We start from the raw sequence: 24057 nt of genomic DNA on the forward strand, positions 1-24057 counted from the left end.
ATCAAAAAGGAAGTATCTCTGTTTCTTTGGTTGGCATTTCTTCTCTGTGGGCTCAGAGAAGAGGAGAGGCCACGCTTACATGTGCCTACAATTTTAGCATGATCAAGGTAAGAGATGAGTCTGCAATATGGATAGCAGTGCTTTATCACCAGCATTACACGAGGCATTGGCAGGGGCCAAGATGTACAACCTGGGCTTCCTGTGGCTTGCTACAGGTTTGAATTTATCCCCTAAGTAACTTTAAAGGTTAAGCCTGGCTGAAGAAATCTTTCACATTTTACAAACAGAAAACAGAATACAGCTGTATCAAAAATGGATTATCTTCAAAACAACTGTTTTTTTTTTAAATCAAGGGGAGACGATGGTGGCTATGCTTGAATTCTTGTATCCAAACATTCCTCTCTTCCAAACATGGGATTCTGAGCAGCTTCTTTTGCCTACGTAGGCTGTTTTTCACTGATGTCCCAACCACACCAGGTAAATTCTGGCCTCAATGAAGACAATATAAAGGTTCCCTTTAGGACTCGGCCAAGGTATTTTCTTGAACACTGCCTTTTGAGATTGAGACAGATGCTTGTACTATGAGGAACTGTTGATCTATACCAGGTTTTTGTCGACTAATATCTGCTGTACAGCCTGATGTGAAAATTCACTATGAACTAGAAGTGCATGTGTAATTCATGTATCCCATGAGTTGTGGTTCATTTGACAGAGCCTGTGAAGAAACAATATGGCAAAACACTGGCCATGAAGTGATGCTACCTTGGTGTGAACTGCAGCAACAATGCCTTCCTCATAGTCTGGCAAAGCAGTGCTAGATATGAATTTGATAAGCCACAGAGATGTTATGGAAATTTTCTGGTTTAGTGGAATCTGTTCCAATCACAGAACTTTTCTTGGAAGCCTTTCTGAGTTCCTCATCGTCTGCCCATGATTTGAGGTGTCAAAGGGCCAAGGTTTGAGGCAGTTATAGATGTACAAAGACCAGGCCTTCCTGGTTTCTGGAACTTTCCAGTCCCCTGGGAGAAAGAGATGCTGTATCACGTGGATCACCCTCAGTTTTGGAAACAGTCTCTTCTAGCTTTTTCTGTTTAAAACTCTATTCCTTCCTGGATTGTTATAAATTCTTGGTCCTGAGATGATTTACCCTTACTTGGATATGAAGCAGAAGAGCATCATTTATCTGCAACTAATCCCTTGAATAGCTCAGACAAATTCCATGGGCAGTTCCTGGTGTTTGAAACAGGGGTTACTTCTGTGAAAGTATTTGTGTAGAGAGTGAGAAGCAGTAACCAGCTATGAGCAAAGTAGCATTTTGAGAAATGGGGGCTGACTTGTTTGAGGAAGAGCTTTAGGGTCCAGGCCTTACTACAGTCAAGTGTTGAACTTGGATCCCTCTGGACAAAGACAAGAGGTACAGGTGTAATAACTAATGAAAAATCTGGACACTAATAAACTGGTAAAACCACCTCAGAATCAGTAGAGTCATGGCATGATAATCAGTAAAGTATTTATGATGTGACATCTGACCTTCCAGACGAGAAAATCAGTTGGGTTTGGGTGGTCTTTGCCATTGTGGACAATGAGACCAAAGCATCCTGGCTTTCTGGAAGTCACTGTGCTGAGTTTCCCTGACCTGCATACAGTCAGAGGTGAAGTGAAATGGAGACTGCACAGGTTAGACCAGGAGGATGCAGGCAAAGCTGCTGCTGCTGCATAACCCTCAGCACAGCACCTCACCAAGGGGCTCTGGGGCTTTATTGCATCTCTGTGAGGTACTTTCTTGTGCAATATTCTGGCCTTTCATGTTAGTACTTCACACTCTCACCATTGCTTATTTTAGTATCAGAACATCTGGCAAAGAACATTTTTTAAAAATTCTACAGACTCTTGGCTTGTTGACTTAAAAACTATTTTTAAACTGCAACATTCAGAATCACCTAATGTCATTTACTGAAAAAGATAGGCTTTTAACATCCAGCAGAAAGGCTGGGCATTCAGCCTGGCTTGGGTTTTACAGTTTGTCTATTTTATTAACCACCCTTATAAAAACAATCAAGTGCTAAACAATATGAAATTAATCACAAGGTCTAATGCCTTAAGAAACTTACCATACTGGGAACTGTTTTGCAGATAGTTTGGGTTTTTTTAAGCAGACAGATGATAGATTATAAATTTGAATCCAGAGAGGATTTTATGAAACATGTTTTCTGAATCAACACGGAGCATAAGCATGCACAGCCCAGGAGGCTGAGGATTGCAATTGAATTCTGCTGTAACTCTGGGACAACTGCTTGTACTGACATCCCTCCTGTACATTTACGTGTATTCCAAGTGAGCTTTGTTACTGAATTGGGAGAGTTACAATTGGGAGAGTTAGTTTAGTTGCAACAGGTACTTCAGAGCTCTCTAGGTGGTTTCCTGATGCAGGAAACTGTCTTTGGACAAGAGCTAACTGGTCATCACAAATGCTGCTTCTGAACAGAAATCAGGTCACCAAGTTGTAAAAGCATCATGTGAAGCCATATTAATTGTTCTGACATTTAAAACTGGCCTAAGAATTACAGGTTACCTATTCAGAAGCCACACATAAAGAGCAAGGTCAAAATAAAACACAATTCTTGGAAATGTGCAGACCATAAGCATTTCTAATGCCAGAGGGGAACGTGACTAATTATGAAAGTACTTCTCCATTTTGCTTATTGAAAATTTTATGAAACCTGAATCAGCTCAGGTTGGACACAGACTGTCCAGCATAAGTGGGCAGTACCCTGGTGACCTGCATCTGCTTGTGGAAAACTCTTTGCTTGTGTAGGAGTTGCACATATCCCTAGGTATTCTTGTTGAAAAACAGTTAATTATCCTCCTTCATGGAGTTCAGGTCTTTTCCCTCAAATCAAATCATTCTGTAGAGTAATATTCACTTAAGTCAGTAGAAAGATAGAGGGATGATTCTTGCTGAGTCTTTTGGTGTTTTTCCTAGCAATGTTAAAGGCCAGCAAAATGGGCTTCATGTTACACTGTGAAAGATTAATTCTAGGAGGCCCCAAAATACTACCTGAAGTAGTCTGTAATAACAGTAATGGGATAATTTATGCATGTGTAGAAAATTACATTTCTGGATTAAAACCTGCAGGTGGAGTTGCAATCTACAAAGTGGATTGAAAAAAATCCAGGCAGCAATGCAGGAAAAAATGCTAATTTGCACTGACTGCACTTCCTGTGAGGAGCTGGATGCATGAAATGCAGGGAGGAGAGAGTTGCAGATAAAATGTTGGAAGCTTTCTTTATGTTATGCACTTTGTTACCTCTCTAGCTTTCTTCAGCTGCTCCCAGAATGGAGGCTGCAGTTCTCAAAGGCCAATGCAATATAAAAAATGCTGTGTTTTTCTACACCACTGAAATGTGTGTTTAACATGAAACAGGCTGTCATCCACAGGAGTTGTGCAATGAAATTCATTTTATGTTTGTGTATTAAAAAACTTCCCCAAATCATCTAGTTCTGAGCACTATAGTGAGCCAGGGACACGCCGGGTAGGAACTGTGCATCCCAATCCAACTTTCAGCATTTTTCTGAATGGGAAATGGATTCAAACTGAGAGTGGGATGAAATTACTCACCGTTATATTAGAATGAAATTAGTTACTGTGAAGGTGGTGAGAGCCTGGCATGAGTTGCCCAGAGAAGCTGTGGCTGCCCATCCTTGGAAGTGTTCAGTGCCAGGTTGGATGGGGCTTGGAGCAACCTGGGCTGGTGGAAGGTGTCCCTGCCCATGCAGGGTGAGGAGTTGGAACTGGATGATCTTTAAGGTCCCTTCCAACCAAAACCATGTTATGATTCTGTGAATTTACTTGGCTGGTTACTTCTGATTGCACAGCCAGTTGGAATATGTTTGGATCCTCTGTCACCCTGACGTACAAGAGGAAAACAGAAAGCAAGTAAATCAAATAACTTCAAAACTCACTCTGTGAGTGGACCAGGACTAAACTTCTCTCTCCAGCTTTTAAAATGATATGATATTTAAATGATATGTGCCTCTTTCTGTTGCTGGAACTTTGACAGCTAGATAAGCATGTAAAGACTGTGAGCAGTTGTGGAGCTGCTCTGGTTAACAACAACTGAACTAGCCTTCTTTCACCTAAGGAATCAGAGCTCTGGAGAACTGGTAAGGAGTCCTGCCTGGGTGATACTTTCCAAGGGGTTCAGCCAAAGATCTTCCCGGTCTTGGAGCGTGTTCCAAGTAAAAGATAAAGAAGCTTGCCTCCAGGCAGAAATCCTGTGTGTTAGGCTCTTTCCTCTGCTACACATGAGCCGATGGCACATAGTTATTGTATATAAGAAACAGCTATTCATTATGAGACGTATTTGGAATGGAGGAATAAATATGTGTTGATAATCTGATCCTTACAAATTCAAAACAGAGCTGCCTAGGACTTGAAGAGGTGAGGGAAGCATCCTGCAGAAATAGATTATGCAGCTTGCTAGGAAAGTGACAGTCAGCGAGATTTTGATCATAGCTATGTTGAAAAAATCTGGAACAACTCTGTTGATTGAACTAAGCCTGATGCTATGTGTTCAAACCAAGCTGTATTTTTTAAATATTCGTTTAAAAAATCCTCATGTTTATATGGAAAAAAGATTGCATAAATTACATTCTTCTGTGTTTATGCAGTGCATTTCATGCAGAAATGGCAGTGCTTTATATAATACAGAATACTTGCCTATTTTCCTGCAGTTCCAGTGAAACTAAGGTACAGTGACAACAATAGGTTTCCCTTGTACCCAGAGATCCAGTTAATGCTGACCCATTTGTACCAGAAGGCCAATGCAAAGAAGGAAATAGCTGGGAATATGAATTTTCTCGTTCTTTTGCTGTGGTTCACTTCTCCAAAGAGGCCTTCAGTGCAGGAAACCTTCTGTGATTGTATTTTGGCCACCAGAGTATGAGTGTGCTATGCTGGGGCTACTTGGTGAGAGAGACCAAATTCAGAGGGGCTAAAGAAAAGACTAGTCGGAGAACCTCTGTATTACAGGCAGCCAGGGACACTGTGGAACACAACTGTCATGGTGACCTGGGGAATACATGCTCTGTTTTTTCCAGAAAAGTACCAATATACCAAACTTTGCTCAGTACCTTTGAAGGCCTTTGTCTCAGAAGGGCAAGAAACCTGTCAGTGTCATGGACTCAGCTGTACACACTCCAGACCTGCCCCTAGTGCAGCTTCAGGGCTGGGTATCCAAACTGAGCCTGGAAAGTCATCAGCAGGTGGAGGGACAAACTGCTACTGAACACTGGCTGTGTTGTAGTCACAGCTACCACCTGCTGAAAGGATGTTTTAACCCCTGTCATGTCAAGAAGGGCAAAACACAAATATTCCAGAGCTACTTCATCACCAGAACTAAGTCCTGATTCATCATCTCATGGAAGTACAGAAAGCTCTGACAGAAAATCTATTACACTGTTTCGGTGCAAGGTTATCTTCTAGGGGTCAGCTATTACTTAGATAAACTTTGTGGCTGGAGGTCCTCGGGGAATTATAGCACAACATAAGAGACCAGATGGATTTCTTTCCTATTAAAAATTCTTTTGCTTAATTTCTTCTCTCTACTTCCATTTCCACTCTACGCAAATGTGTCACCTCAAGGGCTGATCTGAAGTTCATTGAACTAAATAGACTTGGAACGTGGCCCGAACACCTACTCTGTGGTACAGCGAAAAGGCAGTTTTCCCTTTCATCTCCTGTCTCATATTTCTGCCATATTCCTTAGTACTTCTAGAGAGAGGACTATATCACAGTCAGTAACTGCATCTGTTTTCATAGAAGACTGAGTCCAAACACTGTCAAAGTTAATAGAGATCTGCTGATTGACTATAGCAGACTAGTGGATCAACTGCCAGTCCGTCTGCATTTAGCCTTTCCCTCACTCATGCATCACAATCCAAATTACTACAAATCTGCAACTTAAAGAAACACAGATGATGTGCGAAGGTTCCTTTAAAAACAACAAAAGCAGCGCAATGATGTTGTTTTGAAAGCAGTGGCTGAGGCTGATAACAAATGTGCATGGAAAAGTTGTTCACTATCCAAAAACTGCAAACACAAGTTCTAAACAAAATCCATATGTGCCTCTTGGAGGTGCAGGTGTCAATGATATTAAGCCACAAAATGCTTAACATTAAAATAACTTCAAGGACCAGGTTAAGCTCTAAAACCTCCAAGGTAATTCAGAGTTAATCACCACAGCTAATCTTTAATATGGTCAGATGGTAGAAAGTGTATGAAATTCATTGCTTGAAGGGACTAGTAGCACCTTATCTAGGCAGTATGAACCTTTATGCAGATTCAAGGCAAAGATGTAGTTTCAGTTAAAACATTCAAAAGGCTGTTTGTTGATTTTTAGCTTTCTAGGGCTAAAGTCAAGCTCTTCACATTATTTTAATATATATTCTGCAGCTTAATTTCCTGTGTTTTCTTTTATAGTGGCATAAAAATTGCCCAGCAACTCTGAAGGACTCATAAAACACTTTCTAGGTTGCTCTACTTTAATTCCTGCTCTCAAGTTGAACTATTATATGAATCTACCAATGACTCTCCTGCCAAGGGAACAAATTGAGTGGAGCTTTGGTGCATTTTGAATCCTCTCTGAAGGCTCTTTGAAGGTCTTGGAAGTTATCTTGGAAAATTTCTGAGCAGCTTATCCTACCCTATCATGTCAGTCCAAAGAATGGAAGTTCTGTCATCCATGTGGGTAGACATGTATTTTTTCAGTGCATTTTGGATGCTGATGTACAAATAGATTTTTGGATTTTTATGGTCAAAAAGGCAGAATGGAAACAAGTGATAAGCTCAATCTGGCTGTGATAGCAAACATTCCTTATGAAGCTGGATGACAAAGGCAAATCACAAACCAAACCAAATTATCTGAGCACACAGTAATAGGAAAAAATTAGACATCTCCCTGGAATCCCTATATCATTGTAGTTCTAAATCAAATTGACTTCTAAATAAATAATTTATTTGAACTATCTGACAAGTACCCATTGTTAGGACTTTCCCACTTGGGGATATGCAAAGGGTAAGTGGTAGTAACAAGAACTGCATAAAGAATGGAAGAGTTAGGCACAATATGCCTTCCTCCATCCCCAAAACATTTGTCTGTGGAAGGGTTAAGAAGACTAGAACTGAGAGCCTGGGAGCTCTGGTGTGTGAGCTGGGTAGAACCCACAACCTCTTCACCAAACGGTTTCTTGTATGTGCATTCTGGAGTGGAAAATCACCCCACTGGAGCTTTCCAATTGCCAGGGCTGGAATTTTGGTTGTAATTCAGTACAAGATGCACTGCATCACACACAGGTTTCTGTGTGTACTAACACGATGTGTTATCAGCTCAGCAGGGGCTGTACCTGCTCTGCACCTTGCAAGGCTGAGTCTGTGAGAATACCTACCCTGCAGAGTGCAGGGTGTCTCCTGTACTAGCTCAGTTACTGGGAGGAGCTGAGCAAAGTGGCACTGAGCTCATGGCAGGTGCATCTTTCCTGCTTCTTAAGCAGGCTGCTCCCAGGATCTCAAATACCTGCTCAACGAGGCAGGTACTACTGAGGCACACCGCAGGCTGCCATGCAGGCACAGCCTCACTGATTTTTGGGTGGTGTGGTGATGTTCTATGACCACTATTGTGAGATACCTCATCTGATCCATCTTTAGACCAGCTATGTATATAGGTACCACCTTGCATTTTGTTGTTATTTCAATATCTAAAGAACAACAAAAGTACATCAGAAAAATGATTTGAATTTGATAGAGAAAAATCATAATACTAAAGAAGCTTAAACATAAATGTGTTACTAACAATGAACATTCTTGGAAGCCAGTGTGTTTAGTCAGGGCACCAGGCTTAAAAAACACTGGAGCCAACTGGATTGATTCATACATCAGCCAAGAAGGCCAATGGGATCCTGTCTTGGATCAAAAATAGCGTGGCCAGCAGGCCCAGGGCAGTGACCCTTCCCCTGTACTCTGCGTTGGTGAGGCCACACCTTGAGTGTTGTGTTCAGTTCTGGGCCTCTCAGTTCAGGAAAGACATTGAGGGGCTGGAGCGGGGCCAGAGAAGAGCAACAAGGCTGGAGAAGGGACTGGAGCACAAGTGCTGTGGGGAGAGGCTGAGGGAGCTGGGGGTGTTTAGCCTGGAGAAGAGGAGGCTCAGAGGTGACCTCATCACTGTCTACAACTACCTGAAGAGAAGTTCTGGCCAGGTGGGGGTTGGTCTCTTCTCCCAGGCACTCAGCAATAGGACAGGGGGGCACGGGCTCAAGCTCTGCCAGGGGAAATTGAAGTTGGAGATCAGAAAAAACTTCTTTCCAGAGAGAGTGCTCAGGCATTGGAATGGCCTGCCCAGAGAGGGGGTGGATTCCCCATCCCTGGAGGTTTTTAAACTGAGATTGGCCATGGCACTGAATGCCATGATCTGGTAAAGGGACTGGAGTTGGACCAAGGGTTGGACTTGATGATCTCGGAGGTCTTTTCCAATCCAATCGATTCTATGATTCTATATTAGCCTTATCCGCTGAAAAATCAAACCAGCAAGTGGAATATGGAAACCTTTTCTAAATCCTGCAGTTGTGAGTTTTTGCTTCTGATGTAAGTTTCTCCCATCTTAGATTTACATGTACTCAAAAATTTTAGATCTTTGATCCTAAGCTATGATTCACAATTGTTGTATGTAGAAATTATACAACAAAACGTTCCAGTTTTAAAGGCACTGTCCATAGTAGTGCCATAAAACACAGCCACAGTTAATGGTCTAAGAACTCACAGGTGAAGTTATTTTCATGGCAGGAGGTGGGAGGTCTGAAGTCCACTCTAGATCAAGAGCTTATCCAGATCTAAGAATGATGGTGAATTGTCTCCCTGACTACAAATCACTTCTCCTCTGATGAGCATCCCAAGGTGGAAGGAAGGAGTGCAAGCTCAGAAACACTGATGTCCTTTTTGGGTCTCACTATGGTGTAAAGAAGAGTCCCACCGAATGTGAACTTAGTATTTTTGGTTACATATGTGTGATAATAAGACTACAATTCAGATGGTAATATACTTTTCAGAGCAACAAAAGAAAGGAATATCTAGATCTACACAAGACACAAGGTGTGGATTATGCCAATGCTAGGAATAATAGGGTTTAAAAAAAAAAAAAGGAAAAGTTACCAGTGAATTTGTGGTAGAACCTGGTAGGATCAAATGGCCAGTGAAAGTAGAAGATGCTTCATAACATGTCTGGCAACTGCGTAAGATTCATGCTGTCTGGTGCCAGGGAGACAGGATACAAACACTGCATCTCTTTGTGTCAGCTAGTCCAGTGTCACTATGGATGCAGGAGACTTTAATTCCAGTGGGAGAGCAGTGCCAACTTTTCTCAAAGGAATCCCTTCAACAGCTCCTCCACTTAGGTAGCTAAGAAGTTCAGTGTCCAATGAAAGTTGCTGCCTCCTGGCATTACCTCTGCCTCATTAAATAAGGAGGCAGTGATTTGGGCAGTTACACTCTACAAGGCCTGCAGAGAGGCAGGAGAAGAGCCCCAGGTCACTCTGATTAACAGTACTCATTTCTGTAATGCAGCTTGAGAAACGGAGGGGAAACACACATGTCAGAATAGAACCAGCATTTATGAGAGTAATTCCAATGGATGGCTGATGGCCAGAGCTCTCACACGTTCCATTAGAAAATAACCAGGGAAAGCAGAGAAGTGAATGTCCTGCATATCATGGCATGTTGCACAGAAGACATTGTATGCCAGACACACAGGAATGGAAAGCTGGCATAAGATGTGCAAGAATGCTGGAGACTCCTATTCAGATCAGGCATGAACATTACTACTGAAGATGGAGCCCCAGATATCATACACATAATCACTGCAGAAAGAAGAATGTAAATAACCCCTGGCTCTTTTTTGCTTAACATTGGAGCAGATCTATCTGAGCTACAGATTCAATTTGGAGTTGAAACAGACCTTGGTGGGACTCTCATTTTTATTGAGATGGTGTCCATCATATGTAGGAGGTAGACCATAAACAGACTGTAGGAGCAGCTAAGAGAAGATAATAGATCACAATTCAAGAAAGGCTATTCTGATAATTTTCTGTATTTATCAGTTGAAAGACAGAGTACAAAGTTCCAGCTGAAGACTATTACTATTAGCAAGAACTTAATTTGATAAGATGGATTTGAGAGTTTACGGGGACCATTACTCTTCCTTCCTAGATCACTGTAGAATGTTTTAAAATCTTGATCGGTATCATGACATTTACAACTTTATGAACAGAAAAAAAAGCAAATAGTTCACTGCCAAAGAGCACTTGTAGCAAAAACAGTCAATGTAGAAGAATTTATGTTTCTACAGTAAATACTGTGCAAAGATATTACAAAATGAAACAAAAAATTTCCTGACTGGAGATGCCAATTACATTCTGAGTGAGACTTTTGTGATTTAACTTAAGCTGTCAAAAAAAGTAAGCGTACAGCATTAGCTGTTTTCCTGTGCTCCCTCAATAATCAGTGGAGAGGGACAGACATTTCCAGGGAAAGTCTTCTCATTCTGGGTAACAGGATGAATCACCCTCTTGGACAGCATGTCTGCAACAGCTATAAAGGGTATCTGGATGATTCCCTTGTCAACTAAAGCTTAGATTACCTGGAAAAACAGGCCAGATTTTGGGCACACCAGTCCTTCTTTTGATCTGGAAACAGAAGAAGGGTTTGTGTTCCCAGCATCTTACCATTTTGACTAACAGTACTAGCTGGCCAAAGCAAGCATACTGCCTTGCAAACTTTCCTTCCTATGTATTAGACCATCATAGATAGAACTCTATCATGAAGTAAATGGCAAAGTGTTGGATGTGAAGTTGAATAGGCTCAATCTCATCCTAGGACACAAGAGTGGTATTGTGGCATCAGACGAGTTACATGCTTGAAATAGTTCTTCCTTGTCACTGATTGAAAAAGGATTCTAGATACCTAGATCAGATATTGATATACATGCATGATAGTGTATATAATTGTCAGGGCAGATGAATCCTACCCAAAATTGATGGCTGGATGCCATTTATTATCCAGTAAGTGCAGTGAACACACTCCCATCCCAGTTGAACAGCAACTTTCTTGTGCACTCACGTCCCCCTCCAGCACTGCCTACTGCCCTCAGCTCACAGGTTCTGCTCGGAGAGCAGCTGTTTTCCTCAGACAATGAAACTCTCTGGAGAAATTCAAATAAAACCCCTTTCTATGATGCTGCATGAATACTCTTTTATAAGTGTAAATGTGGGGTCCCACTAAGACAGACATTTAGGGGAAAGCTCCAGTCAAATCTACCAGCCATTAGGCCATGTCGGGAATGCTGTAACAGCCTCGTGAAAGATCCTGCTTAGTCTCTTTCATACAGTAGCTCTTAATAATGAGTATATATATATAATAAATGTACAGTCTGGAGGAATTTACTATACATATCCAATTGGATTTATATAGTCATAAACCTCTACAGCACTGCTTCTATGATTTACAACAGTCTCTACTAATTATGAAGCTATGCCTGGACTTGAGATGTAAAAGGCAAAGGTTACCAGACTGGTTGTACAGCGATACCATACAAATGCACATTTGCCACAGCTATTTTCAATCACTTGTTAACAGGGAGCCATTGCAAATAACCATATATTTTAGCCTGCTCTTATGAAAAGCACCAAAAGCAGAAACCCAGGAAGTTTGTGGGATGGTGTTTTATTGTGCTGAAGTTTAGAGACAAGGAGTGAGGAGTGGGCAGTCAGTGAAACTTCTGCTACCTTTTGCCTGGATTGTAGGCGACTGGACTTGGCAGCTTAGCTGAGCCTTTCTGTAGGGGTGACAGTGAGTGCATCCCTTAAGAAAAGCAGTTTAGAGTTCTCCCTTAAAGAGCTACCTGTGGTCTGTGTGGTGTTTTTTAGCCAATGAGATGCATCGGTGTATGAGAGGTGAATGGGCAAGCCAATAATGTCATGACATATTGGATGTGAGATAAAAGGTGTGGATGTTACTAAGAATAGATTTACTACTATGACTACTACTTCTACTACTATTACTATGAGCTATGAGGAAACTGTGAAACTATCTTAAATAAACTCTTGTAAGCCTTCTGATCAAAGCCTTCTGATGCCTGCTGTGCCTGAGCTCTTCTGACCATCATTCACGCTGTCCCCTTACTCAAGGTAAGGGGACCCCAATAAATGGCTCCCCCAACGTGCCCTGATACCCTTCCCAAATCTATACTTCTGATTTCCAAAAAAGAAATCACCACTGTCACTTATGTAGGACAAGCCTCTCGTGACCTACATGGATACAGAAGGATGTTTACTTCACAGACGTCTTCCAGCTCATATATTTAATTTTGCTGTTACTCAGCATATGAAATAACTATTTCAGAAAGGACTGTTTGTTTGTCATTAATAGGAATTACCTGGGCATCGTGGGCAGCACAGCTGTGGCACATGCACAGGGGAAGGACAGTGTAGACTTGGGCATCTTATTCTGCTGCACAGTACATTTCCATTCTGCAGGAGGAACATAATATATAATACTTTAATGAAATGGACAGTCTTACAAATTTCTGTGTTCTTCATCCTACATCCAGATATTTTTTGAAAATACTTTTTTACAACATTCTGGTTTCCCTCACACCCAGGTAAGCCCATACTACTTCTACTGCCTTTGAATTTATGCTGAAGGTCAGAAATCCATACAAACATTAACATCAGAGGAAGTGTCTAAAAATGGATTGCAACAATCTTGATTTGTCTTTTTCTTTTGAGCAGATTATGCTTAGGGATTACATTTCCAAAACTAAGACGTGGATAATTAATGGTAGTCTCTGAGATATCCCCTACTGAGGGTTAGTTCAAGACCACAAGAGACAATAGTGTCTATAATTGTTCCTGAAAACTGTGGAGAGTCTTTTGTTTTCATTTTATGGGTTTCCCAGTAGACAAAAAACACCGGTTGGTAAGTAGCCATTTTTCTAAGAAATATGAGTAAGTCTTGGGAATAGGGTTCATTATTCATGTCATTAACATAATATTCTATTTGACAACATCTAAGTTTGATTTATAATTAAAACACAGGGAATTTTCATTCTCAAATGTCTAACCAGAAATTACTATCCATTCCAAATTCCTACTTCCCATCTATAATTCATCCTACTAATCTAGCTTTGAGTTGCTCATGTTTACAGCAAGAAAGATCTTTCAGCATGAACACTGTTACTGTGCTATGACTGTAGTTTTAGGTGGTGTCATGACCAAATCTTCATTTTCATATGTCTTCTGGAGCATTGAAATGTCTCCAGTGGAAGTTCAGACTTCCTTAACAACAGATGTATAGGCTTTTCTAGTCATCTTTTTCAAAATAATTCATTGATGCAGACCACAGGCTGGAATTGTACTGTTAGATCATTGCTAGCCATGAATTACATTTGTACATCTGCTTTGGAAAGAGACACTAAAAATGCTATCACCATCTGTTTCCAATGATGACTGAAATGAAATATACCGATTTTGTAGAAGAGGAGTCAATTTCAGGCTGTAGGACCTTTAGAGGACAGGGACTATCCCTGGTGTGCCCAGCAGACCCTCACTGGGAGCCTGTGGGGGACAGGCTGGCACTGCCTGCTGCCCTGGCTCACGCTGCTCACTTGTGCTGTTCCATTTTATTTTAACTCCTGAGGAATCTCCTGAGGTGTGTTTACCTTCTGTGCATGGTCAGCTGTGATAAATTCTGCAGGCCAGCTTTGCTGCTCCGTGCTGCCCACAGGACCCCACTGTCTGCAGCAGGACAGAACTGTTGTAACCCATCTTGTGCTTACTGAGACTGATCTTAGCTAAATTCCCAGTGATACTTGGGAGACCAAGCTCTGCTGCCCAGAGCAGGACTCAGGTGCCTGTAGGTGTCTGTGAGCCAGGGCCACAATCAGCATTTCTGCACCAGGTACCAAAGGGTGTCAATGCCCCTCTTCCCAAGCTGGGCTGTCAGTGCTGAGTGTGGAGAGCAGTTGGTTTAGCTCCTGAACTCTGCAGATCTGACTAAGAACACAAGCAAAAAGTTGCTGTACTTTAGAGAGTAAAATAATGACCTGACAAATTGTAAGTGCTCAAATTTACTTGACAGTAACAGTCAACAGGCTCCACTGTGAACCAGGGGGGATTATGCTTAGTTTTATTTGGCCTTAAGTATGTAAATTCTAACTTGTAAAAATACAATACTATATACACACAAAAACAGGAAAGCTTTTTTTTTTTTTAATCGCAAGCTGAATAATTTGGCTTCTGTTTAGTCAATTTGTCTCACTTTTTTGTTAAACATCAGAAGTCTGTGTGCTGGGGGGATGGACAGACAGACTGTTGTTTAGAGACAGAGCATGGATCAGAGATCTCTGTCTGCTGCCTGGCTGATATGGCTTGTTTTGTGCAGAGATCATCTGGATCATGATGTTTGAGGCCAGCAAAGACATTTTGATCCCATTGATGATGAAGACCCCTGGGGATTTTTTTACTTCTCTTTGCAGTGTGAGGGAATCACTTGCTGCTTCAGACTCTGTACACAACCTTTGCCAAACTGACAGAGAACCATAGGTGGGTTACACTTAGATCTCTCTTATTTGCTGTCGATGGCACACTTAAGTTTCATTTTTTATGGTGTAATATTTGGTTTATAGTCTGTGCTTGTGCTATGTCATGGCATGTTTTCTAATGCCTTTACTTTGTCAAAATTATAATTTTTTTAAGAGTTTCCTGAAGCAATCAGTGTTCTGAGGGCATGCTTTTAGCCAGGACAAAGCTCAAATGAGTGTCTGGATGATGTAGTTGTTATTTGGAGTCTTCCTTCCAGACAACAAGAGTCACATCCCAGAGATCCCTCAGCATCTTCACCACTGAAATTACCCCAGGTTAATTTTGCACCCTCATGGTACACCAAAGATAAACCCAGGACATAATGGAATAGAGCTGAGTCCACTCCTGAGCTGCATGTACTGGGAACTACCATCAGCAGTTTCTGTCTTTACTAAACCTTCTGCCCAGAACTGTCACTTTGTTTTCTGTGCCCAAGTGTGAAGGACAGAAATAAAACAGACTCTGTTTGTTGGAGCCTCACAGTGCGTGGGTGTGTGTGGGTCTTTCTGGGTCCCAGCAGTGCTTTCTCTAGAGGAGCAGACCATGCACTTTCCCATCCCTCCACACTGTCTGACATCTTCCTGAAAATCAAGCAGTGATTTGTATCCAGACCTCTAGGGCTTCCAGTTCATTTCATCTCCACCCAAGACACACCATTGCAGCAATTTAGTGAGCATTTTACTCCACACAGGCTCTAAGATAGTTTTCAACTTCGCATATACATCAGTAAACTTTTTCTTACTACAGTTTTTTCCCTTAAAGCTCCATTCTGCTGCACAGATCTGACCTGCAGCCAAGCTTGTGGGACTACTGTTTGTGCATCTCTGCACTAAATTGTAGTAGCAGATTCCCTCAGAGCAAATGCTGCACAGGGGCCCAATATTTTACACTTGCAGGAAGGGGAAATAGCCAGGAATACTTTATTCTGCATTAAATACAGCAGACAAAACTCAGCATCTGGAGTGTCTCATGTGGTAGTGATTAAGATCCCTTATTGTTTATTTTAAAGTACTCCAAGGGACATGCTCTGCTCTCATTTTCCTGCCTGTCTCCACCAGCTGTATATGACATACTGTGGGGATCTCTGACTGCTGTGGTTTTGCACCAGGCATCTACTGATGGGAGTCAAGGACCTGTCCTTTCACATTCTGTCCAATTCTCTCTGCTCCCCATACCCTTTTCTCATGTTTCATCATCTCACTCTTCTTTCACTGACCTTTACAAACAGTCATATCCAAGCCTGTTCCTTCAGCACTTTAGGGCAGCAGATGGCTGGACTATGGAAATGCCTCTGAAGATGTTGGCTCTGTACATAGCTCAAAGCATCACCAAATTCAGGTTCAGAAAAATCATCCCTATTGATGGAACTGCAAGGATTATATTTAGCTGGTGGGGGCTGTTTACTCCAGATGTAATGCTCAACACTGACAAAGCTTCTGGCCAGTCAAAGAGCTGTTTTGTTTGTGTCATGCTGTTTTGTTTGCCAGTATTGGCCTTCTCTCTTGACTTTTTCCCTTCATTAGGATCACCTGCCTCTACTTCCTCTGTTGCATGATCAGGACCCATCAGTGAAAACAAGTTTGGGTTTTGTCAAATTGTTGCTACGACAAAAAGGATTCTAGTCGATGAAGCAAGTACAAGTTGTAAAATCAGTAACTCAGCAGTCCTACCTCTGAGCAAAGACAATTAACGCAGTAAACGAGGCCATAGGGTTCTAGATAAGGATGCCATCTTTCTCCTACACGATACTTCTTATCTTGAAACACACAGTATGTATCTGAATCTGTAAAAGAGTAAAGAATTGAAAGAGCTATGAATGAGTGTTTCCATTCTGCTCATACAAAGTGTATTTGGGTGTGCAGAGTTCTCTGTAAACCGCTTTTTCTTTCCCTGGAGAATCACACAACAGAAACATCCTTAATTTCACATGCCATTTCTTCTAACCTCCCAAATTGACAGAAATTATGTGGCTTCCCATCTTTCCAAAATTGCAGCTCCTGAAACAGCTGATAAAATGGCTCTCATACAGGTGAGTTTATCCTTTCACCTGCAAAAACACAGGCTAAGATCCTGTTTAGGTAAGAAAATTAAAGTGCTTGATCACTCAGACAAGCTTATAGAAAACAAAACCTTTTCATGGCAAAACCAAAGCAATTGGCACAACTCTGGAATATTCCAGGCTGTACCAGAGGGAGATCTTGAGCACAGGGCCTGCAAAGGGAAGATAAATGAACTGTGTTTACACTGCATGTTCAATAACTCCATATTTTAACAACCTAGTAAGTTTGTCCTAGTATTTCAGAACAATTTGTGCTGATATTTATGAAATAATTTATGCACCAGCTTTCAAATATTTAAAGTCCGTTCTGCTCAACAAGCACTTCTAATCTTGCAGGTGCAGTTTTGCAGATACCCCTATACCTGTCAGACATTACTGCCCTGCCTCTCCCTGTCACATTATGCTTTCACATTGAAAACTCAAATCTCTTCAATAAAAGGATGATTCTCATGTGTTTCCATGTGAGAATTCCTTCCTGGTTTCTTAAGGATATCCAAATCCAGTTTATTTCATTACCTTCAGTATAGATGATACTTCAGGGAGTCTAACAAAATACCTGTCTTCCATGTGATAATTCAAGGAGGGGACATTCTTCACATTTACTGGGCTAGAAGAAGGTAGCAAGAGCTAGGGACTGTTAATAGAAACTGCAGTGATCTGCTTTCCCTTCACACAAAAACATGACAAATGAAACACGGGATATGAAAAAGCAGATGACTGGAGTGGAGTTTGGTAATTTCTCACACTGTCTTCTCTGAACCAGGATACCTGCACATGGTTTTCCTCTGAGAGAGTTCAGTGGGACACGGGGCCTTTCAGCAACTCACTCTCTCTATTTTTTTCCCCCATTTACTTCCTTGGAAGCAGAAGCTGCTGAGACTGAGGCTAAAAATTTTAATTACTTCTCAAAGGCAAACAATGTCTTCTATAAGAAGAAGGCCAAGAAACCAACCTGTGCAGGGCAGAAGAGCATTCCAGAAAGCGAGTAACAAGAGCAGTCAGTAACTCCTGGACTTATTTGGGTAGTCATACCTCCTTGCCATGATTTCTGAAACGTGTTAACATCTCCCACAGATTACAGGCTTTGTAGAAATACTCCCTTTGTTTTCCTTGTATTCTTTTCAATTCTTCTCATCAAGTTTTTGACAGTGCTTACACTCTTAATTTTCTCAAAGGATGTACCTAATCCAGTTCATATGAGGTTGTTTTTATAACACAACAGAACAGTCTTGGATGAGCTTTACCCTAGCTGAAAACTTCAGCTCAATAGATTTATACATGGGACAGATTCCAGATAATCTGTCAGATGTTTACAGAGGTTACAAAAATGGAATTAAGCACACTCTTGACTCAAGATATTTGAAATAAAACAGATTCTCCAGTTGATGTGTTATGTTCTTCATGATGCAGCATAACCTGTACAGCTTTAGGAAACTGTGCCCCAAATGTGGGTGGGACCTGATCCTGCCAGATGCAGGATTAGAAGGAGGAAGAACATTAGAAGGTTTAGGACCTTCTTTTCTGAATGACATCTGAAAATAGAAGGAAAAATGTCTAATTTAGGTGAATGTGACAGCTTTGTTTGAAGTCTACTTACGTTTTACTTGTTCTAGTTTACCTCCATCTATGTAAAGAAGACAGAGCACACCAAAAATGATAAAATTAAAATCCTCCAACATCCACTTTTTTCTCATCTTTATCAGCAACAGGAAAAGAAAGATCTTCCGAATAGAGAAGGTTGAGCTGTTGGGAAGAAAAGATTAAATTAATTAGAATAAAATCTTGTAAAATACTTAAATGATTTCACACAGCACACAGAAATCCTAGACTGCCAGAACAAAAATACCCCTGTATCATGGATCTTCCTTTCATGGAAACAGCTTTGCCTTCAGATCATTTCATTTTTGGAAAAGGGGCCACATTCCCATTCATGAAAGCTAAAAACTGGGTATTCTAAAAAAATCCTTATTTTACTCCAAAGCAGAGAAATCTGACAAGTAAGCATTCTAAATTCTTAAAAGCTCTCTTTCCCAAGAAAGCAGTCTGGGAGATGTTCTTGTAGAGTAGCTCTTTTTGCTGTATCTGAGGTCATGCAGGTGTCAGTTATAACATGTTTGCTTCACAGTAAAATTACCTTTGGGTGTCCCTGGAGTCCCAGCACTACTCTGTGACAATCCCTGCCCAGGGTGACCCCCTGGCCACGCTGCAGTCGGTGGGAGTTTTCTTCACCGCATCGAACAGGCTTCCAACACTATTCAGTCGGCCCTTCGCCCCGCTCCCAACCACTATTGTTCTGCCACTGTGTATAATTAATTTTTCTAGAGTTAACCCTTCCATTGCCTTGATAGGGGAGAGCAGAATGGGGGGAATGACATGTCATCTTCATTCCTGCAGATCTTTAATGGCAAAATCTTGCATATGGAGCAAAGCTTAATGTATTCTTCTTTGTGTGGTGCAGAGATGGTATTGTACTTGCTGCACGTGCCATTCTGTTTATCTTTTTCTTGGTTTTAAAGGGTGAATTACTTAAAGAAAACAGTTAACTAAAGTAGAATTTGTTTTTGATTTGTTTTTGAACTACTTTGGTGCTTCACTGTTTCTCAGAATTCATTATTAAAGTGCTGTCTTCCCAGACCACACTTGTCCGTAATTGACAATGTTGGAAAGATTTGAGGTTGATTTTAAGAGCGTTTATGTGGATTCATTATTAATTTTACAAAAGTTTCAAAAAAGAGTCACTATCAGAAAAATAAACAATGTGTTTTGTAAACTAATTTGACCTTTTCAGATTTAATGTAAATAATAGAACTGTACATGGGTATGTTTCACCTTGCAGATAATCCAGGCAGAAGTAATAATTTATATATGTGTAGTGAAAATTAACTGATAGATAACTTAGAGAAAATAACTAAACAGTTAGTTAACAAAGCCTTAAAATGCAAATCTTCCTATTGTGACTGTTGGGAACTAGGATACTGTAGCAAAACGTGTGTAATCTGATTTTATCAGTGGTTTTATTGCCTTTAATGTTCAAGGGTTCTCTAAGTTCCCAAACCACAACCAAAATGGACATCTTCCTTAACTAATCAAGCCTGTGCAACTACTCTGTCTGTACTCAGAAAGCTCATTCAAAATAATGCAAATTGCACCTGAAAATATATATATAAAAAAAAAAGCTTTTTTTAAAGCACACTCCCCACGCAGTAACAAAACGCAAGTTTCTGTTTACTTCGGAAATTGAGAATAATATTTCAATTTCAGGAGAAAAGCTTAAGTAATTTTTCCCTTTCAACGTATTCAAATCACATAGGGCATTTTGAAGCCAAACATCCTTTAAAACACCTGTTTAAAATTAAAACCTCATAATTTAGTCCCAGGATATTATGCATGCATTGAGAACAACAGAAGCACATCACTGAGATTAGCAGAAATGTGAATGTTTAAATATTTTGGCCTTCCTGGGGGCTGCTTAAGCAAACAGTAATTATAAATGGCACACAATTATCCTTTGTGCAGCACTTTACCTGTTAGCTAAGTTGGTTAGCTGGAATAGAAAGGCTCAGAAATCCATTCATTTTAAATGTCAGGTCTTCAAAAGGAAGAACATTTTAAAACTTGGACTGCTTATGCTCAGAAATGCTGCACGGTAATGTGAGATGGAGGAGTTAATAACAGAAATGGGCTGGAGACTTTTGATGTCTTTCTTAATTCTCTTTAATTTCTGTATTGTTGTTACTCCAAATATAAACACATACTTTTCACTATTAGCACACTCCCTTATTTCCCCAAAGGGCAATGTCCTAAAAATATTCCTGGATTTAAATTATCTCAGTTAGGATTAACCTGTTAATTATTGGTATGTTTTCTGCACAGTAGAAACAATGAAAGTGATCCACTTCTGCCATGAATTATTTAGCGAAAAAAGGCGGATGGGGCTCTTTTTAACGCCTCGCCCTCCAAAGAGCCCGGCTTGGTAACTACAAGAGGCAGTGTCCGATCTCGCCACGTTTTACGAGTAAAGGAAAACAAACAAATAAAAAAACAAACCCCACACACACACCAAAAAGCACCAAAGGCAGTGCCGAGGGCGGCTGGTAGAAGCTGCGAGGCGCGGGGCTGCGGCGATGGAGCGGCGGGGACAGTGGTCCTGCCCCGACGGCCGCGCTCCCCGTCCATCACGGGAGCGCGAACCCTCTCCCGGCGCTCTGCCCGAGGCTTTACCCCTGCGGGCCCCGCCGCTGCCGTCGGGGTCGCCTGTCCGGAGTGTCCGCAGGCGGGCGGGTCTCGCACGGAGCTCCCGGGCTCCGACAGTACAGCCCCTTGGGCGCCTGCCCGGGGAGCGCCGCCGCCCCGCCCGGGGCCGGCGGGGGAGTCGGGTCGGGGCTGCCCTCCCGCAGGGGCCCGGCCAGGTGCCGCCCGTGCCCCCGAGGAGCGAAACGGGCCGGACGGGGATCCCGGCAGGCGTCGGGTCCCCGCGCTGGGCTGCCTGTGCCGCGGGCCCGGGCGCAGCTCCGGCAGTGGGACCGCGCCTTCCCCGGCGCCTCGCTCGGACAGCAAAGCTCACAAACCTGGGGCAGGACTGGAGGCCGCTCCGCTCGGGGAGCGCCGCGATCAGCGCTCGGGCTGGGGCACCGCGCGGCTCCGCGCTCCGCTCCGCCGGGACACGGTGGGGCTCCGGCCGGGCGGCTCCGCTGCCCGCTCACGTTGCCATGGTCTCCTCCCGCGGCTTTCAGGTCTTTCCTTGGCTTCGGTGGTGACGGGGCAGGCAGGGGAACGACGGGGTTCTGCCGACGCCAGCCCCGACCCCGGAGTGATGGACGGGAGCGGAGAGGGAGGGATCCGCTACGCCCGAGCCGCGGGGCCGCTGCGGGGCGGGCGCTCAGGAAAGTCCCGGGCTGGGGGCACCTGCCACAGCCTCCTGTCCCGGCGGGGAGCGCAGCGAGACCACCGCGGCCGGAGGATGCTCGGCGACGGGTCCGACCCCGCAGCCCCGGCGGTTCCGGAGCGGCGGCGGGAGGCGGGGAGAGCGGGGCCGGCTCCCGCCCCGGCCCGCGCCCCGCGCCCGCACAGCGGCGTGACTGACACGGCCGGGGAGGGGCCGCTCCGCCCCGGGGGGCCGCCGAGAGGGGCGACCCCACACAGGGGGCTCGGAGTCCGCCCGCCCTCCGAACTGGCCTCCCGCCTGCGGGAGCCACCTGCGGGCCGCGGGATCCGCACCCGGGCGGCGGGGCCGTGATCCCGTGCCTTCGAACGAGCTGGGCTGGGCGACCGCGGCCACAGCTCCGTCCTTGGGACAGAGCCCCACGGGCGGCTTGCCTGGAGGGAGAACTCCACACCGGGACGGCTCTTTAATGGGCTTGTCACAGGCAGGGTGCCCTCTGGAGCAGACCCGACGGAGTTAGGGATCTGCCAGACACCTTCTGCTGATACCCTCTCCTCTGATTTATTGTGTTAGAAGGTTTCAAGGTCACATTGAGATTCTGGTGGAACTAAATTAAACCCATGACTCATTATATGCTTGGTCAAACATTCTTTTTCTGTCTTCTTGTACCCTCTGCAACTAATAAGAAGAGATCAGTGAACTCTTGACAAATGATCTGAGAGAAAGGGTGAGGTATGAAAAGACATCATGTGGAGAAACAAATTACAACCTATTTCCCCTAGTTTGGGACCAGGGTGTTTGGGGAACACTGCTGGGAGGTCATACACCTCTGGGGCTTGGTAGATATTTTCAGAAGGCTGAAAATTGAGCAGAACTTTCATTTCTCCCATTCTCTCTTAGGTGGACAAAATACTGAAGGTACAGTGTATGGTGAAATCTTATACTGCATGAGAAAGGGATAGATGACTTAGTAAGGGTTTTGTAGTGTGACTTCATGAGTAACCAGGGCTGTGTGTTAGTAAAATGAAACTTTGTAACTCTTTATATTGAACAAGAAAAAGTTCTCGAGTAAGCATTTTGAAAACACTGCTCCGTGCCTACTTCTATGTCATCTGCTCTCTTTGCTTTGCTGTGCACAGGCAGTAATCCATGTTCCTAAGGAAAAATTATCACTTAAAGTGCTTACCCCTGAATGTGATGGCTACTGCTGCAGGCTGATAGTTTTGGATGAGCTGAGCTGTATGAAAGAGGGATGGGGAAATGGAGAAAATAATCAGAAATATGACTGTAATTTGCACATGAAAGCAGAGACCTTGTGCTGTGCAAGCTCTGGTTCTGCAGAGGTATATCCATGTTCATGGAGGGAAGGGTTGAGCGTGTGCACACACGCTTCTGAAATGTGGGGCAGTAGTAACATTGATCCTTTAGGTGCTGTGCTGGGTTAGACTGTGCAGGCTCAGCCTGTGATATAAATTGCATGTGAGTAACACAGACACTCAGATCGATGATTGAAATGATGCTGTTGCAAATTTTAGTGAGTAGGAATCCACACATCTTTGTAGGCAGCCTTGATAGTCTGAGTTTACAGCATCGACATGACTTCAGTAGGTGTAGCATTGGGCTTGGGCAGAGCTCAGTTTTACTGTGTAGGTGTCCTCCAAGAACAACTCACCCAACACAGCTACTCACCTCTGTCAAGCTTCCTCTAGACAGCGTTTATCTCATGTATTCCCATCTCTGTGCTAAGACAAAGTCCAGTGTGTATAAAGACAGCAGTAATTGTTACAATAGTCTTTATGCATAATCACTGTAGTAGTAAAGAGAAATTAAACATTTTCTATAGACTCTGTGACCTGAATTTTTTTTGCAGAGAGATTCTTTGAAAAGAAATTCCTTATTTGGCCTGAAGAATGCTTTGGAAAAATTGCTGTAGATGCCAGCACTTTCCACTCCATTCTGTAAGCCTGTTTCAGAAGTCGATGATGTGTGATGGTTTCTGGAGATACTAATGCAGGTGCTGAATACAGAGGTATACAAAGCAGAGTAATTTTCCCACTCTTTGGCAGATTTAGACTGTAGAAAATTGACTGAAAGAGCCTTTCTCTCAAGTGAGGGCTTGGGACTCAATGAATGAGCAACTTGGTGGAACCCCAGACTTCCAAGGGCAGGCTGCTCTAGCCCAGCTCCTAGTCCTGATGCTGCTGCTCAGGCTGTGCTGTTCATCAATTGCTGGGATGTCCCTGGGGGCTTTTGAGTGATGATGCATTTAACATTGTCAGGGCCTGCCTCTTAGTCACATACAAAGGCTGCCTCTGTTCCTTGTCATTCACCTTCCCATGGCACAGTGTCACAGCGAGGGTTATGGCTGTTATGCCAAAGCATAATGTGGCCCATGCTGGACATTGTGCCTGAGTAGAATGTTCACAGGTG

General features: G+C 43.0%; 1 protein-coding gene across 1 annotated transcript in view; it reads right to left on the reverse strand.

The window, feature by feature from the left end:
* Window positions 1-21786, reverse strand: part of CHRDL1 (chordin like 1) — a 40580-nt gene extending 18794 nt beyond the window's left edge. Inside the window, exons 1-4 of the mRNA XM_071569206.1 lie at window positions 21314-21786; window positions 18343-18488; window positions 16357-16469; window positions 12481-12574 (exon numbers count right to left, since the gene is read on the reverse strand). Coding sequence (XP_071425307.1) covers window positions 12481-12574; window positions 16357-16469; window positions 18343-18439 — 304 coding nt within the window. The 5' untranslated portion in view covers window positions 18440-18488; window positions 21314-21786. The remainder of the gene's footprint in view (window positions 1-12480; window positions 12575-16356; window positions 16470-18342; window positions 18489-21313) is intronic.
* Between the last annotated feature and the right edge of the window lie 2271 nt (window positions 21787-24057).

Source organism: Pithys albifrons, chromosome 14 (assembly GCF_047495875.1).
Source record: "Pithys albifrons albifrons isolate INPA30051 chromosome 14, PitAlb_v1, whole genome shotgun sequence".
Lineage (NCBI taxonomy): Eukaryota > Metazoa > Chordata > Aves > Passeriformes > Thamnophilidae > Pithys > Pithys albifrons.